The sequence below is a fragment of the Tachypleus tridentatus genome, chromosome 12 (assembly GCF_004210375.1).
Source record: "Tachypleus tridentatus isolate NWPU-2018 chromosome 12, ASM421037v1, whole genome shotgun sequence".
NCBI classification, from domain to species: Eukaryota; Metazoa; Arthropoda; class Merostomata; order Xiphosura; family Limulidae; genus Tachypleus; species Tachypleus tridentatus.
This window is the reverse complement of record NC_134836.1, coordinates 6,879,869-6,899,083: the sequence shown is the minus strand read 5'-3', so window position 1 is coordinate 6,899,083 and position 19,215 is coordinate 6,879,869. Positions and strand designations below refer to the sequence as shown.

Genomic DNA, 19,215 nt, shown 5'->3' with positions numbered 1-19,215 from the left:
GGCAACAATACACAACATAATCCAAAAGAATTTGTCTGAAAAAGTGAAACAACTTGCTTCCACAACAGACTAATTTAGTTATCACATACCTAAAATAGTTAAATGAAATAGGTATTCATGCCATTCCATATACAAGCATGTTACTTAAGTCATAAGACACAAAACTTATGGAATTCTCTTGAAATGGGGATTCTGAAACCCTCATTTTCATACAAATAGGAAAGGTTTGCTTTGAATACAACATATGTTAGACAGATGCGTAATCACATTGTGCCACCACATTCACTCATTCTTATCTGACTGTACATGCATCTTTGACTACAACACTGCAGAGATACTGTCAAAAGATACATGTACTGTCAGATAAGAGTGAATGTAGTGACACAGTGTGGAAATATGTGGCAAGGCTCTAATCTGAGTGATGTCTCTATGATGAATTAATATTAAGCTGAAAAATCCTAGGTGGTAAAGAACTTTCAACTGCTTGTTTTTGGTTTTATACACGTATAACTCAAAATAGCTTGCAGATTGCAAAACTCATTCAAATTGCCTTACATATTATTAGTTCTTACCAGATGGTGTTTTGTTGGTAGGTAGTTGCTGACTTGTACTGATACATCTTACTACATCTGTAATAAAGAATGTTCAAAAGTTCAGTTGATGTTACTAGTACACATACAACATCTATTCATATTAAAATCTTTGTTCCTTTTAATTTTGTAATATTTATTCTTAAGTTACAATGATTTATGCATAAATTCTTACACAACTCTCCAATGTCTGTAAATTACAAATTAGAAGATGTGATTGACCTCAGTTATATCGAAACTACAATAAAATTAACTGGAGAGTAACTTGTAAACAGGTTTTTTGCATATGGAGTAGTTTATTTACAAACATTTTTAATATTACCCTTAAACAAAATAAAAGCAATTTACAGACAAATTACTATTGATCTACACCAATTAACTACTACCATTTGACATGCATATGTCGAAACCAACTCTTCTACCTGTCAGTTTCTTCACACCATCCTTAGATAATAAAAAATTCAGATAACATTATTTATACTTATTAAAATTGTTTTACACATACTTTTGATGTAAATATATATCTTTTACAATATTTATTTTCAAAATAAGTAAGTTGAAATAACATGATTGTTATATTTTGTTTTAAAACTGAAGACCCTTTCATGTCATTTTTCTTTTGACCTCTTCTTGACTTATTTAAACCTCCTCAGCTTCCATTGTATAACAATTCAAGGCATCTGTTCTTTGTCTAGGTTATGAATTTAAAACATTTTGGGGGTGTATGCTCTGATAAATAATACAAAAATCCTAACTTTTTATAAAATTTATTTAAAACATTACAATATTCATTACTACCTATACAAAACCTTAAGAACTCAATACGTATATAATAACTATTTCACATTATTATGTACATGCGTTTCATAGTATTAACTAATATAACATGCATATAATTATATAATAACTGTTTCAGGATATTAGTTAAATGATTGTCATTAGCCACAGAAGTATCTTATGGAATAAAGTTGTAAAGTTACAGGTTAAAGTAAGAAATCTTTGTAACTCAAGAAATGGCTTCTTATTAAACATTATGGTTGCTACTGTGGTATAAACTTCCAAATACTTTATATATTATTGCAATAGTGGTGGCCATTTTATGTCACGGCATTTCTCCATAGAGAGTGCAACAATACTCTCTGAAATATACAAGATATTTATATGCTATTTCCACACTTTATATAGATGTAGTATTACAAAAAATTCAAATTTGTTTGTTTGGTGCAAAAACCTGGTACATCAATAAATGCACTTAACATAAACTTGTATCAGTGATGACAAATACTCAATAGTATCAATAATGGGAGGATGGAAGAGGTTGCAAGAGCCCCCTCTTCCCTATTAACATGGCCCTATCATCCAACTTAGTCTGGTTTAGATTGGCCCAAGGAACTAATAGTAGCTAAATAATGATCAGATAATATTATATATATATATATATTACTACCAGAATACTCAAGTTTCATACTCATTACATCATAAAGATGAGAAATGTATAAAAGAGAATAGTTTGTGTGCCTGACATTAATACCTCTTGGTTTATCTTTACACAAAAGTGGACCTTGGAATTTGAGCAACTACAGATTATATATATCTCTCTCTACAAAGTCCAACAGTCATTTCTATGAAACAATGTTAACACCTACAAGGTGAATTACACCCTTCTTATCTCTCACTAAGAATGTAATAAAAACCATTCAAAAGCACAATTGAAGATGAAACTTGTGCTTTTAACCAAAAGGATTTACTCTTATATTTTCCAATGTCACAGAAAATGAAACTTAGGAATAAGGGAGCTTAATAAGTAATTCCAGACATTCTAGTTTGTATATTAAATGCCAATTCCTTACTTTTTTTTTTTTTTTTTAATTTTGTTACACACTATGCTTAACTAACATATGTATGCACTTAAAAATTTATGCAGCAAATTTGTATACAACTAACTTCTTAATCAATAATTTCGTAAAATATGAACAAACCTGAAGTTATTATAGAAATCTCAAAATAATTCTGTAAATATTATAAAAAAAAGTCAATAGTTTGCAATAATTATAGGCATTATGTACTCCATGCTAGTCTACTGTACAGATTTCATTAATTTACCAAGTGAAATATCTTTGATGACGATTTATAGAATTAGGGTACTTCTGATAAGTTTTAAAGCATACTTGAGCTTAATGGAAATGCATCATAATGAGCTTCAACAAAATGCTCATACAAAACCATAAAAGAAATAATACATAACTGAAAGTTACATTTCTCTTTTGAAGTGACTAAACTCTCTACTAAAGCTGTTTTTAACATTAACATAGCAAATTTTTAACACATGAATGCTTAAAAAGGAAGTGTAATAAATACATTTCACCTAGCATTTTCAGGTATTTCTAGTGGCAAAACATTATTACATATGTAATGATTATACATATAGTGTACAAAGAATTTAAGTTCTTCAAAAATTCAAAGATTAAATTTTCATAATTTTCTTTAAAACAATTCTTTACTTGGTATTCCCAGATAAATTTCAAAACCCTTAACTATATTTTCCCCATTTGCACAAGTTCAACAATAATTTCAGTTTTATCCCTTACTACTCCTTTTGTGCACAAACAGGAATAATACTGCCTAAGGCCAATCCAATATTCATGTCCTGCCTGCCATTACTTCTGGTAGTTGTGGAAAGAACATAATGGAGCCTTTATTCAATTAATGTTGAAGAAATTTAATTAATATAGTAAAAATATGCAGCCCATGATGACTTGCCAAAATTATGGAGTGGTCTCATGCACAAATTACCTACCACTGCTTCATGCCTACTTTTTAAAACTTGGTTTCAATTAAAACTTCACAAGTTTTGGTGATGACTCAGTTCTCCAAAACATCTAGAGTACAAGTCAAGCACCATACTGAAAACACTTATGCTAATACAAAGAAGCTGGTATGTAGGGGAGGGAATTTCCAAAAAAACGTTCTGCTAATAGGCAATAGCAGAGACAGAAAATGATGCACATTTACATCAGATCATGCAGCCACCATCCTTTTAAACCCATTAAACAAGTTCTGTACATGGTACAAGAGACTTATGTAGAAGTTTAGCCCTAAGAATTACTACAAATGTATAAATGATAATAACAAGACATAATACTTCATATTGTTTAGAGAAGTGATACAGATATTCATTACAGACAATTTACACTAAACTTGAATAACTCTGAGAAAAAGACTTAGGAAATCAGAACAAATTTATAAGATAGATATAGCAATGATCAGACTGAAAAGGGAATTTTTAATGCTAAGTTAAACTGTAGTTTTAAATTCTGTCATATTTAAAGACACACTAGATTCAATAATAAGTTTATGGATTGTTATTCAAATGTTAAGATATTACAAAGACAACAGATGAGGTTAGGTCTCTACCTCTACTCTCCTTATGAAGAAAAGGCAGCAGCATCACAAAGAGATTCTCTGTTGGTTGCTCAAAGGTTACTGAGAAAGCCTTATGTAAGCTTGACCCACAGGGACAAGATGATTCAGACATGAAAGTCTCCATGTGGCAGTAAACCTCTCATACAGGAAGTAGAAAAATTGCAAGAGTTGAGCTGATTAGATATTTCACATCCCTTAGACAAATGGGGAAAACCGAGTCTAATCGAACTAAGAATTGAAAAAAAAAAACAAAGACAAATGACTTGAAATACTTGATCAGCCATCCTAGACAAGCTACCTCTTTAAAGGAGAGGCAAGGAGAATCAGTAATCCATGTAACAATGGAAACAATGTCCAAGATTACAGAAGTGCCAATCAAATACTCTCATGAAGACTAAAGGAGTCAAAGAGATGCCAAAGGGTAGAGCTCAAAACTAGTTCAAATGATCCCAGTGACATAATGAAGGAAGCATGATGATGATGATAATCAGAATATGGAAAAAATCAACCATAGCCCAGGGGAAAAGAACCAACAGAAAGCAAAAAAAACTATTTTGAATTTATAGGGTTAAGAAAGAAAAGATCAACGACAGAATGCCCTTCTGTTTTTTTTTGTTTTTAGGGACAACAAAAAGTGGTAATAAAACCCTAGAGAGAAACAAACAGCTTTCTTGATGGCCCTCATGTTCAAAGGATTTGATACCATGGCCTTGAGATACAAAAGATGCTGATTATTGGAAAGAGAAAGAAAAAGAACAAGAAATGATGATACATGCTGTATGTAAGGATCTAAATAACTCCGTTAGCCATAAATAGCTCCAAAACAGTAATAGATGTGCTCTATATGGCCTGGGGGGATGCATAATGGCTAGTCCAATGAGAAAGGAGATGGCAAGAAGCAGTACAGTGATGAGGGATGAATAAAAAAAATATAGGCAGACAGTTAATTTAGTCAAGAAATTGAAGTGGATTAACACAGCTGTGAAAGACAAATCAATGAGAAAAAGCAGCCTCACTCTGAGCCAACAAGATTACAAAGACTTAAGGGCCAAGAAAAAAAGCCAGATTGAGGTTAAAGAAGAAAAAACACTGAAGACAAATGGTGGAAAGAAGCATCACAGCTTTATAGTATGCTTTGTAAATGTTTTCATATTAATTACACTTAACTTAGTTATTTTAATAACAAAAAATAATAAGGGGCCCTTTGATTCATCAAGGCTTCTTTGTATACTCACATGTGATAAAAACAAAAAATTTAGCCCTCTAGTTTTGTTTGAGAAAATTATTATTTCCCCTTTGAAGCTCTTGTTGCCAACAGCAACTCATTTCATAACCCTATTAGAAAAATAGGACTGTCTTCACTGAAATTTTTTCTATATTCTTGAAATCATAAACCTCTGTCCTATTATCTTTAATCCTGTCAACCCATAAGATAATCTTTACCAAGATCACATTACCTTACTTTCCATAACAGAAAGTAAATTGAGAGATCTGAACCCATCCCTTTAAGAAAATCTTTCTCCAGATTCATCCTAGTACTCCTCCTCTGAATCTTTTCTCACAAGTCAATGTATTTTCTCAGACAATCCCATTCACCAAAACTGTACACAACATTTAAAGTGAAGCCTACCTTTGCAAATTATTTAACAAATTTCAAATACTGTTGGAAAATAAACATCATTTCACTATAGGATGATAGAGATCTTCCTTTGATAATCTTTTGATATATTTCAAGGATATGTTAATAAAGGTAAAGGCATGGATTTGGTAAATCTGAATTTTCTGAATGAAATGTTGAACAAATGCCATATAAAATATTTGTCAAACAAACTCCCTATATAGGATATATGGAATAAAAGGGTTTTCATTGGAAAACAGGTTAATAGCTCTGAATTTATTCTCTCATGGAAAAAGAAAAGTTAGAATGGATCTGCAAGATAATTAAAAATATGGGAATAATAGAGTTGATACAGCATCTTTTATCAGATTTATGAGAATTATAAGACAAGGAGAAAACTATAAATTTTAGCAGGGAAGGAGCTATCTTTAACTAAGATTATTAACAACAGGATGGTTCCCTTTTGGAAGGGTTGCTTTGAGATGTGATGGATTCAATGAATTTAAGAAAGTTAAAGAGGAAGCTTAATAAATATTTAACTGATAAAGAGGTGATCTCCAGTCATTTTTACAGTTCAGTGGATGTGACAACCTAAACAGCCCAGCAGGTCCCTTGTTTTCCTTAAATTGTGTTATTACTAAAACTGAGAAAAATTAAATATTCACAATTGTACATAAACTTGAGGATCTAAATATGAAAAAGTTTGTTGAGTGTAGTAATATACGATACACAACTAGAAGCTGTTAACACTAGAAATTTAAATTACCATGTCATATTATTCAGCCACCTTTGATGCAGTGAGAAAGGGTTAACATACAATTACTGAATTAGTAAAAATACAGTATTATTAATATAAAAGTGAAACCAAGTAAATTTAAAATACAAAAGTAGTTTAACTGCAAGTGATTATCACATTTAAAATTTGTTATAACTAAGGATAGGTCGCGAAATGAAGAAAGAACAGTGAACTACTTTCATAACAATAAGACGAATAACTAAATTCAGATTTTTTTTCAGTTATACTTAAACTTACAATACAACTCAGTACAAGGATTTACAATGTAAACTTAAACTTGAAGAAGAGTTACAAGTTTTAATACAAACTACAATGTTAAAATCAAACTACTAAAAGAGTGACGAAGTAAAGCTAAGAGTAAATATATTAAGACTAAGTGTGACCAACGACGTCATGGTGATTCATTGTCATACGAATGTTTAACGTCTTGCTTCTACATATAAAAACTTTATAATTTTCTAAATATTTGTTTGAGAAAAAAAAAAAAGACATACAGTAATATACAGCTTTCATTAAATGTTAAATAATAGTGCAAAAGTTTTACATACTAAACCGAGCTTGTTGGCAAACTACTGGAACAGCCCTCCACAGCAACATCGCCATCTTAGACGATAGTAAGATAACATCTACTAAATCTGAAGTTCTCACTTCGGCACATTATTTATTTTCCACTTGAGGATTACCTGAAAAAAGGCGATTTTCGGTAATCTTGTCATAATGTCAATCAAAGCTGTGAATTATTTCTTTAAATCATATGTATTTTTTCATCCATGTATTTTTTTAAAAGTGAAACATATTAAAAAGTTATCTTATGATAAAGGTTAACAATTTTATAAAAGGTTTGTTTAAAATCGTGTTTAGTTTCGATGTGTGTTTCTCATTTTCCATCAATTTCTTGTGTCACTTATAGCTTGAACTCTTGGTCGAAGTCTATGTGAGCGTAACCGAAGGGAAGTTGAAACATGGGGATTCAACGCTGTTTTGGGATGTGGAAGAATTTTACTCGTTTTTCTATGGGTAACATTATTGTTATTGAATATGGTCACGAAAATAATAAGTGTTTTTATTCAGGAATTAATTTTAATGTTATAATGATAGAAACTCGCTTCAGTTATCTAAATAATAACAAGAAATATTTATTATTATTATCACCAGTAGAAACATTAACTGTAAAAATTAAAAAAAACCATTAAGTATTATTATATTAATAAATTAGTACTGTTGGTAATAGCAGTACTTGTAATGGTAGTAACGAATAGTAATAATACTTTTAATTTTAGTGATAGTAATCAGTATCTCTATACTTTCCAATATGAAGTTAAAATAATACATTAATAATAAGAATGACTATACTAGTGATATCTGATGCTGATAATGCAGATAAACAATTTTATATCGGACACTCACTTTCAGTGATGTAACTGTGAAGGATTAGTAATGCTGATTTATTAATTTAAAGTCATTGTTTCACAAAAGCCTGTGTTTGTTTTCTTGTGATTGATGAAATGCCAGACTAATTATACCAAAACCTAGCATGTGCCATTTGGATCTGTGGGGAGTGGCATTTGGATATAACCAACCTATGTGTCTTTCCTGTGCATTAATGAGAACATCAGCTAGCTTAATTTGAATTGAACATTAACTTAGCAGAATATCATGCAACATGAAAGTTCTATCTCGCTTCTCCTGTGAAAAAAACTAAAATATATGATTGTGAAGTGAGTAAATGCATTTATGCTGTAACCAAATTCTAAGATAGTAATGTATTAAAAATAGTTTTAAGATACTGATAAATTATATTCTTGAGTAGAGCTCCAAGAAAGCACTCAAAAGAAGTCGCATCTCAAACCATGGAATGAGCAAAGTTAGAGATATGTCCTCTTTACCAATAAATTCAAATATAATTTCTTTAATGACAAAGGGGATAATTTTATCATAAAGAATGAATGTTGTAGTGAAATTATGTGGACAGTACAACTTTGGAGATTGTATCTGAGAAATTGCCAATGCATTATACTGTTTAGCCTACTTGAGTGAAGCCTGTATTTAGCATATAATTCATTCTTACTTGGAAATTTATCCCACAGGTTCAACCAGCCCATCTGTTGTTTTGAGCGTGTCCCTAATAATGTTTTGTTTAAACCTTGAATCTTGCTAAGTAAATCATTCTGGCACTAAGCCCAAGGAAGTACTTCTGAAATGGCTACAGATTATTTCTGTATTAAGCTTTTAAAACTGTTCTTTTGCATTTTCTAAGCACATTTTGTTTTGCTTAGGAAATCTTTGAAAATATATTTGATTTATCCTAGATTTAGGTGTCATTCTTTGTAGTTTGTTTTATTTTATTTTACTTGCAGATGTATTCATACAAGGAAATGTTAATACTTTTTTTTTTCAGCAAATCATTGTAGACTTCAGTTTACACAAGCTGCCCCAAGTAAGTAAATAACAATAATATGAATACAGAATTGTTGAATATGCATGACTGTTTAGTGTGAGTGTTATTATTTATTTTGTCTTAATATTAAATTATTATTTGGTTTTTGTAACAAGAATGTTAAAATAAATATGTTAAAAGTGATAGTTATGAGCAGTTGTATGTCACAGTGAATGTAGTTCAGTTGTTTTTGATATCTTTCTCAAAACCTCAATGTTTTTCTCATATGAGTATTGTTATATCATATTATCTTGTGGTTTATAGTAAGTTCAAAATCTTAGATGGACAATTTATATGCGTAGGCAACGAAGTGAATGCAAGCTAGATAATTTATGTAAAAAACAAAACAAAATTAGTTAATGAAAGAAAGTGTAATGTTAGCCACCATGTGAGTGGTTAACCTTAACAGAGATAGGATAATAACTTGTTAACTGGGTTCTAAAGTAACTGAACCAGAATATGTGGACTTTTGAAGAAACGAAATAATTTAAAGCTCTGGATACAACTGTGGCATTTCACAGGATAATGTAAGTTGGTTATTCACTGATACTATTGTGATAAGAGTAAAGAAAAATGATTAATCTTGTCAGTTAGATTCTAAAATAATTGAATCAACTTGGGTGGACAAAAACAAGAAGGTTTTTTAGAGTTGAAAATAAAACTGTGATATCCTATAATTTAAACAAATTTTCTATATATATTTGCCTTGTTTTGAATATATTATTTTACCACAAATTGACTGTGTGCTGTCCATTTATTATTCAAATTTATCACTAGCAAGACACAGACACCTAATGTAGTAGAATCCCATACCACTGAAATTTAACACCTTGAGGTGGATTTCTGTACATGGTTCTGTACTTTCAGTTTACCTCCTCAGGGATCTAAACATCCACTCAAGTGTTTGTTGAATATGGTGACTCGTTAAGGGGAGAAGAGGATTCTGGTGGTCAAGGGGTACAACTCCAACACACCACTTTGTCTTTGAATTCCTGTAGATGGGTGCCTTTCCCCCACAGTCAATTGGCTGTTCCACTTGGGCTAGGGTCAACCAAGTACCAGTGTTGAATGTTTTCAATGGGTGTTGTGGACATTGAGCCAGATGGTTGTGTTTGGGTATAGTGCTCAAGAAACCCTTGTGTTGTAGCAGTGCATGTGTTTGGCATTGCAGTACATCCTATCGTAGGGCTCTATGGTGGGTGGGATCAGTGGGCACTGAAATGTAGCATCTTTATTATAGATACTATCTCCCTTTTTAATCCTGGAGGATTTTAATGGACATAATCTTCTCTGGGGTGGTACTAATATTGATGTGAGGGGTTGTTCCATAGAGCATATTGCTCTTGGATCATAACCTCCCTCTCTTCAGTTTTGGTTCTTATACTTATTTTCATGCACCTAGTCAGTCTTTTACTGCTATTGATTTTTCTGTCTGCTCCCCTTTACTTTTCTCTTGCATTTCGTGGAGGGTTGACACTAACCCATGGGGCAATGATCATTTTCCTATCATTTTGAGAGAGACTAGCCATAGTTGATGCCACCCTACCTGCATGCCTCGATGGAAGTTGGACCAGACTAAGTGTCCCACTTTTGCTGCTTTGTCAGAATTTGATTCTGTAAGTCATCAATAGACACCTGTGTGACAGCAGTGACTGACTGGCTGTTTTTCAGGTAGCTGCTCAATGTATCCCTAAAACCTCAACATGTTTCCCACAGTATCATACTTGGTGGAATACTGTCTGCCACATGGCAGACATGGATACCAAGCCATTTCAGTATTTGCAGGAACAAGCTTGTTGATATCACATCTAAGTCTGTCTGCTTTGGTACTATCACTGCCATACCTGTCCCACACATGGACTTAGGTCCTGTATTCAATGCTTGTCTCTGTGCCAGTTGGTAGTTGACTTGTAGTGAGCAACATGATAAGGTTTTCCATATCAAACCTTCTATTGGTCTTTGGCTGTCTTGCTTCTGTAAGGATTGGAAGGAAGAAGTTGTTCTGGCTAGGCTATGCATTGGTCTCAGTTTTTAACTCACCAATTTATTTTATCTGGTACTGATGCATCAATGTGCGGTCTGTGTGACATTGAGGTCGTAATAGCCCCCATTTTATTACCATATTTTTGTTGCAATCGAGAGTAACGGCACCATTTTAAATGTTTTTACTATGGGTTCATTCCTGATGTTGGATTGTATCATTGGCATTGGTGACACTGTCCACCTCAGTTGTGTTTTTAAATTTTTAAGGGCAATTGGTCTTTTTAACTCCTTTCAATTTTAATTTGAATATTGGACTATTTTTTGTTTTAGTATGATTGATTGCTTTTTACATATTTTGATGAATTTACTTTTTACTGGTTGTTTGATGCAGATAGCTCAGTTGCTATGTGCCAGTAAATACTAAGCAACCAAATCAACCTGACATTTAAAACCCTGACAAGACTATTAAGAAATTGTATAAAGAATTTTTAATATACCATAACAGAATAAAAATAAAACAACCCACAGTTCTGTGGGACAAAACTATAGTCTTAATTCTGCATCATAATTTTACAGCTAAAAATATCAAAGAATAATTGGAAATAATTAAACTTAAATAAGAAAAAGTATTAAATGAAAATGAAGAGCCATCACATTAGTTATTTAATATGTTCTAAAATGTATTGTGAACATTTACAAATGATTTCTTAAGTAACTGAAAAGTAATGCCTGATGACCTATAGGAAGTACAAATATGGAATCCTGAAGATAATGTATAGAAGTCTTTGGTGTCTTTAGTAAATTTTTAACAGTGTAGATATGAAATGTTGCATTTTAATTATTTATTTTACACAAGTTATGATTGTTTATACTTATTTGATTTTTTAAATAATTTGTTGAGCTGTAACATAATTTAGAAAATTTTAAAATTTAAAATGCTATATAAGAAGATCATTTGAAACTACTACTATTAGAAAAATGGATTGAACTATACATATTATTTTGCTTACTGTCACACAGCCTATCCAGCAGAAAACATTACCTATTAAAAAAATTCTTGTTCCATCTTTTTACTTTGATTTGCATACTAGTGAAACATAGGAATATTGTTGATTTGTGTGTGTGTGTGTGTAGATATGTGTATGTATATATACACACAAATGCACATTTATTTTCAATTCCATGACAATCATATCTGTATATCCCATGATCAGTTTTTCTCTTATGACTTCCCAATGGTACTTTTTTTATTCATACACCTCTTTTTTTTGAGGCTTTCTACCAATCTCCTGAAATAAATTTAGGAAATATGTTGTCCCTTGTTACCTCTTGGTGAAATTATCTTCTTTTAGGTCCCTCTCTACTCATATGATTTCTTTACTGTTAGAATATTGTGGAGAGAAATGCTATCTTGTCCCAGTTTTTTTGTGTGTTTTTTACTATCTGCTTATCTTCAGGATTTGTGGATGGTTCCTTTTCTCTATTGATCCATTTTTGGGGATGTTCCTGAGAATTTGGAATCGTGTGTGGAATCTGTGAGGCAAAATTCAGCTCTTATCTTCAGTTTAAGCCCTTACATTCCCCTGTTACTGTTCAATGTCCTGTCCTTTACGTGTTCCTACCTCTATTCACCATTTGTTATGTTTCTCAATGTAGATTTCATCAGTGATGGCACTGTGGCTTCTGTTCCATTAGGGGCACATTTTGCCAATTCTGTTACACTACAGCAGGAATTTACTGTTGATCTTTGGGTTTTCCAGGTTTTGTTTGTTGTCATCCATTTATTTTCTCCTCCCTGTTGTCTCTAAGATGCATATCTCTTATGTTACCTCTGGATCATACTATAAGTAGTCTGTTATCCTGTGACCAATTTGTTTCACCTTGACCAGTTTTGGATTTTTTTTTTCCCATTTTACCATGCAATCCTTTTTTTACACTAAGGTGGGCTTTATCCTCCAGGACTGTGGATGACCAAGGCAAATGACTTGCTTATCTCAATATTCCAATTTCTTTTCAGTCAAGATATTATTATCGATTTGTCCACCTAGGGGTTGGATATCAGTTTAGGGATTCCTTGAATTCTCCCAATACCATATTTCTTTCCCTCATTGACAATTTCCATTGGTGGTTGAACAAGACTAACACATCATCAGTTATACCACTTCCTTTGCCTTATCTGGAGTTGCATCTCTGCACAAATGTTTTTCTCCATGGTTGAGGGGGTGTGGGTCAATGAACAGGAAGCTTCCAGACACCTGGAGCTTCTGGAAGTACAACATGATTTGGATCACCTCCCTCTTCTTGTAAATAATCAACTTGCCATGATCCCTTCCAACAATTTAATAGTAGTGGCTTGTTTCAGTCATCAAGGAAGCATCTGTTCTTGTTCCTTTTGAGGTCTATCTTGGATTTCCTTTTCTGGGGAGCACACATGCTTAGAATATGTCTCCTTGTGTCTCATATTTTGGATGCTTTCAACCTTGTGCTTGATAGTTCTACTTTCCAGACTTTACAAAATTTATCCCATGAAGTGGTCTCTTGATCATCAGATTTTTCAATAGCTATGCATTGGGGATTTGGTTTATATTTGAAATGTCTAACCATATCAACATCCTGGAGCTTTACACTGTATCTTGGGCTTTGGTTCATTTTCTCCATCTGGCAAAAAACCTGGTAATGAGTGATGTTAACAGTTGTGTGGTTATTACTTATCTTGGTCATCAGGATGGCATCTGTTCTCAATCTTTCTGTATACATATGTGGAATCCTTTTTTGTTCCAACACACAATATATTCATGTCATTGTGTGTCTGGTTCCACATGCTTTCAGTCATTTTATGAATCAGTTTTCCTGTGCAGACATAATCTATCCAACACAGTGGTTTCTCAATCCCATTGTTTTTCATTGGTTCCTTATTCTCTTGTTCTGTCTTTCATCCAGGATTGGACTAACAACTACATATATGTTTATTCTCTAGTTTGACTTTTTCAATGAATAATTTCAATCACGTTTACCACCCTGTCTTGAGTCCTTCTAATTGCTCCTTACTGGCTGACTCAGCTGTGATTTTCATGGTTTCTCCAGCTCCATTATCTCTTCTTCTGTCTTTCTCTCTTCTTTGTCAACCTTGGCCACTGGTGCTTCATCTAGCCCTTCATTTCTTTCTTCTTTGTGCTTCAATTTTATCCAGTTCTTGGTGAGAAGATTGTGCTTGTCCCAGCAAGTAGCTTCATTTCTGACTCATTCCATTTGCCCTTCTTTCATGGAAGTTTATCAACATAAATGGAACATTTTCAGCAGTTAGTATGCAGGTCAAGGGTTTTCTTCTGATTGACCCATGATTTCTCAAATTGCAGAATTTCTGACTTGACTTTTCAGTTAGGAGCCTTCTGTCTCAGGTTATTATATGGCTTTGTCCCATACCTTTAATTTTTCCAGAAACCATAGGGTATTTACCTCTTCTACTCCTTTCCCTGTTGATATATTCTTTTTAGATTTGTCATCCACAAGGGCAGACTACTTTTCTGTACTGGGATGTAATATGGTCTTTTACTGCCTCGCTTTGCCTTCATTCAAATCACTTTCATGTGTGGTTTATTTAATCTTTCCCTTGAAACTTATTTCCTTCTCCCCTTATCCTATGGACTTTGAAGGATTGATTTGTTTGCTATCGATGTTTCCTGCACTTTTTATCATCCTATGTATCATCTCCATTATCTATGTCATTCTTTCCTTCCCAAAACTTTGTTGGGCTAGAGAGGATAGCTTATCCTTTTCACAAGTTTCCCACCTTTATCCTAGGCATGATTTGGAGACTTACCTCTGTGTTCTGTATGTGCTATTCGGTGTTATAATACTCACACAGTTTTTTTCTTTGGTACCTGTTTCCACCTCTCTATTCCTTGACAACCTTCCTCTGTTAGTGATCTTTCTCCTCCTCCCCTCACTAGTTGGGTTTGGCTTTTGATTTGATTTGATTATTCCTCTTTATTGTCTTCTTCCCACACTTTGTTCCAGGTGTCTCTTTTTATCAACATTTTACCTATTCTCTTGTGTCTCATCTCTGTCATCTACTAGAAAAGATCATTCAGCCTGGCATGTGGACTACATGTTCATCTGTCATTATTTGCATAGAATAGTAGTTTCTTTTTCTTCAGGCTATTGTCTTCCACCTGTAGATATTCTTCAGACTTCAGTGAAACTTTGACTAGGTAAGTTACCTTTTATTTTATTTTCAGGTGTCTTATTTCTCTTTTCATATCATTATTACACATTGCTTGGATCCTGCTCCAAAAGTAACATGCATATTATAATTTGATGGCTGTGCAATGCACACTGCAGAGACTGTGTAGGTTTACTCTCATGATAGAATTTCTTCATTATCTATTTCCCATCCCAGGCCATATCCACTCATTGACTATCTGAGCAAAACAGAAGTGGATTGCTGCCCATTCTTGCCATTCCTGATATTAAATAAATTGGTATGGCCTGCTGCTTTTACAAAATACAGTTTCATGGTCACATGTTGTACTGTCTCTGGTGTTGTCATTTCTCTGGACCCTCCACCATATCTACTTTTTTTTCTTCTAGTGGAGTTTGAAAGTCCATACCACATTTCAGTTTCAAGTTGCTAGGGTGGTGGACCATGGAGGCATTCTCCTGAATGTGTTAATGAAATAAAACCCAGAAATAATTATAAAACCATTTAGTTGAGAGTATAGAGGTGGTGTCCTGCTGGTGTAGATAGCATGATATTTTCCAGTATGAAACGCAATAACTAATGGGAGTGAGATATTAAAATACCAATTCACCTTTTCACTTGAGATCCTTGATCTTACACCCACGTAGATGTCTGTTCTCAGTGGCTATGTTTTGGGATTTAGAGTAGAATCAATCAGCACAAGTTCTCATGCATTTATTACAGAGTCTATATTTTTTCTTCATTTTTACTCCATTGTTACTGTGGGTTACATTGGAGGTAATTGCAGATTTTTACAGTTCTTTCCCTTCTGGTATCTCTCAATGATTCATATTCCAAGGATGGTAAAGTGCTTGGGGTTGATCAAGTAATTTTTGCTTTTGAGTGGGGTGGTTTGTGTTATGTAGACATCTTTCAAAACTGGATGTTGAGTTCCCAGATGGGTTTATGCACTTATCATATTCACATATGCCCTTTTCATATGTCAAGGAATGTTAGATTCCCTCCAGTTTTGTAAACTTTAGATGAAGACATTATGATCCTCTTTCCTACCCACATTTGGATGTCTGTTCCTGGCAGCCAGGTTTTGAACTGTAAACAATTTATTGATGATTTGATCATCTTCCTACCCCTGTGTAGATGTTAACTTTTAAAAGCATGGGTTTTGGATGTAGTTGACTTGTCATGTATGATAAGTTTTGCTGTAGCCATTCTACACTGGGGGGGGGGGCACATCCTTTTCGTTTTACTCACTTTTATAATTTCTGGGACTGAGCTTCTTAAATATTGCATGGTTTGGATCATGTTTTGACCATAGTTCTTTCCAAATGGATGTGTTCCTCTGTTTTCTGCCCATATATGCAACATATTTTAGTGATGGGCAAAGAGTGTACCTGATTCAGAAGTGGTGTGGTTCCCCAACATCTAACTGTCTGATCTTAGGAGGTATTCTTTGGATTTAAAAAAAATACTGTAATGAATGTTATAATTTTCTACACTGAAATTGCTTTTGCAATATGTGCCTACCTCTGACACTTCCTTCGCACTAAAAACTAGGGTTTCCATCCCCTGTCAAAACATGAAATGATTAGTTAAATAGAATGTAGTAGAGGGAGTCACATGCATCATGAAAGTATGTCACACAGCTATTTGTAGAGATTTGATACATGACTGTTTGCATGAACAATGCATTGGAATCAGTCAGTTTCAAAAGAGGATAGATAAATGCATATGCATATAGGGGCAGCACTAAACAAGAATAAATATTTAGGTGAGAGGAGAAATAAATTTTCATTGTTGGTAAATTATAACTTTCATGATTTCTATTTTCTTTATATAGTGCAAGCTTTTTCTCAGTACATACTTTTCTTATCCACTAGTATTTTGAATTATTTCATGGAGCAAGAGCTAAGAAATGCACCTGCTAATGATGATTAAACCAACCTTGCCCAAATATTTTTGTTGGAATATGTGACACTTAGAATTCAACTCAATAATATATTGCTTATTTACATACAGACATCAGTTTGAATCACTAAAATTATTTTTTTCTATTAATTCATTTCACATGTTTAATGACATTTTAAAATGTGAAATGTTATAAGTGTGGTTTTATTTAATAGAAACATATTGATCTTGGTTTTGTTATGTTTAAATGTTTTTTTTTAATAGACATATTTCAAATCTGTGTAACTGTACTAACATTTGTTAATGTAAAATATAGAATGGACTCACGTAAATTACAACATAAAAAACGGAGTGGCAGTGATACGGCTAAACTCCCCAGACTCAAAGGTAAGCTAACTGTGAAAGTTTGCATTTTAGTTGATATCATTTCACTTTGTAATAAAAGAAGAGTACAGTGGTACCTCATTCGAGAACCAAGGTACTACTGTATTTTTAGAATGGAAGCTTTATTTACTACTTTGTATTTTATAATAAAAAAATATATAGTTTCATCCGTCTGAGTACACTCCTTCAAAATAATGTAACTAAATGTACAGAAGTATAAGAAAATTACTTGCATCAACAGGCATAAGCCATGAACCCTTCAGTTCACAGTATGGTATACTAGCCACTATGCCACACCTACTTTTTAAGATACTGAAGTGGCCATTCTTATACTGCATTTTATGTTTAGTTTCCAAAAGTGTTTGTAAGGAGAGAACATTGTTAAATGTAAACAAGAGCAATTATACAAAGTAATATTGTAATGGGTATTTATTATTTTCTGTAATTGCTTCTGTTCACATTTAACAATGTTTTGCAGTTCTCTCCCTACACATGCAGTTAGAAACTTAACATAAAATGCCAGTGTAAGAGTGGCCACTTCGTTATTTTAAAGGGACAGATGTGGCATAGTGACTAGCATAACAGACTACAAATTGAAAAATTCATAGTTTGCACTTTTTTGCTGCAAAATTGTATTTTTCACTTTGGAGCCATAAGTGTGTTATAGGAACGATGGTCAAATCCCACAATTTTATTAGAGTAGCAAAGAGTTGATTGTGGGTATTGTTAACTAGCTGCCTTTCTTCTAGTTTTTTTAGTTCAAAATTAAGGAAAGCTAGTGCAGTTATCTCTTCTGTGGTTTTGCATGAATACAAACAAGAAAACCTTTTGTATTTCCAAACAATGGTTATACTAACTAGACACTTGCAAAAGACACATTAAAAAAAAAAAAGTATTAAGACAAATTCTGATGTGATCCTTCACCTCTGTATACAGATTACTTATTTTCCTTTTGAAGTTTCACTTCCCTGCTTTGTGAAACTCCCACCTCAAATTCACGAGAAAAAAACGTGAACTTATGACAACATAACATGCAGCAACCATTGCTCTCTACATTTATGTGTAAAGATCCTCATTCTTTTCCTTCATGCAGTCTTGCAAATGCGTAATTTTGCTAAAACTTCTTAAAGTATTTTTCTTCAACTACTTTACTTTGTGTTTTAAACTGTTTCTTATGAATTAAAAAATTAACATGAAATCTCTTTCAATTGAAGTGTGTGCAAATTTCACATAAAGTTAACAACAATTTAATTTTTTTTTTAACCTGTTGAGACTGTGATAGCCATTATTCAGCATATAGTGGGTTTCATGTTCCCATCTGGACTATGTTATTCCATTTCTGTCACACATTTCCCTTCAAAGAATTTTGAAGCCAAAGTGAGGGGAGTGAAATAGTAACTTTTACCACCCAGTAATTCTCTATTTTATTTCCTCTGTGCACAGCCAAAACGAAATCTGATCTTCTTCCTTGCATTAAGGATGGCAATGGTTTTAGATACCTGTCTGACAAGTTTCCATGAAACAGTGAAGCAAAATGAAAGTATCTTTGTTGGGCCTCATAATCAGGAAATGCTGATGGCTGGTGATTCTGAAACAGTATTCTGTCAGAAAGAACACGTAATCTGGAAATCGCAGAAATGAAAACTATATTGTGATGGTTGATGACATGCTTGATAATTACAGGAAAATGGGGTCTAGGATGTCACTAAAGATGCACTTCTTATACTCTCATTTAGACATGTTTCAGAATGATTTAGGTGCAGTGAACAATGAGCATAGTGAGCACTTACACTAAGATGCTTATACAATGGAACAGTGATATCAAGAATGATAAAATTCTGTGGTAATGGGAAATTACTGTTGGTTCGTACAGCATTG

The 19,215-nt window shown here is 33.1% G+C and overlaps 2 protein-coding genes across 2 annotated transcripts in view; one reads left to right on the top strand and one right to left on the bottom strand.

The window, feature by feature from the left end:
* Mtpbeta (mitochondrial trifunctional protein beta subunit) overlaps positions 1 to 7,121 on the bottom strand; it is a 44,316-nt gene extending 37,195 nt beyond the window's left edge. Inside the window, exons 1-2 of the mRNA XM_076469699.1 lie at positions 6,976 to 7,121; positions 573 to 629 (exon numbers count right to left, since the gene is read on the bottom strand). Coding sequence (XP_076325814.1) covers positions 573 to 629; positions 6,976 to 7,030 — 112 coding nt within the window. The 5' untranslated portion in view covers positions 7,031 to 7,121. The remainder of the gene's footprint in view (positions 1 to 572; positions 630 to 6,975) is intronic.
* The window catches only part of Mtpalpha (monolysocardiolipin acyltransferase Mtpalpha), a 69,106-nt gene continuing 56,883 nt past the window's right edge, over positions 6,993 to 19,215 (top strand). Inside the window, exons 1-4 of the mRNA XM_076469694.1 lie at positions 6,993 to 7,130; positions 7,338 to 7,444; positions 8,826 to 8,864; positions 17,270 to 17,340. Of these exons, the coding sequence (XP_076325809.1) occupies positions 7,390 to 7,444; positions 8,826 to 8,864; positions 17,270 to 17,340 (165 nt within the window). The 5' untranslated portion in view covers positions 6,993 to 7,130; positions 7,338 to 7,389. The remainder of the gene's footprint in view (positions 7,131 to 7,337; positions 7,445 to 8,825; positions 8,865 to 17,269; positions 17,341 to 19,215) is intronic.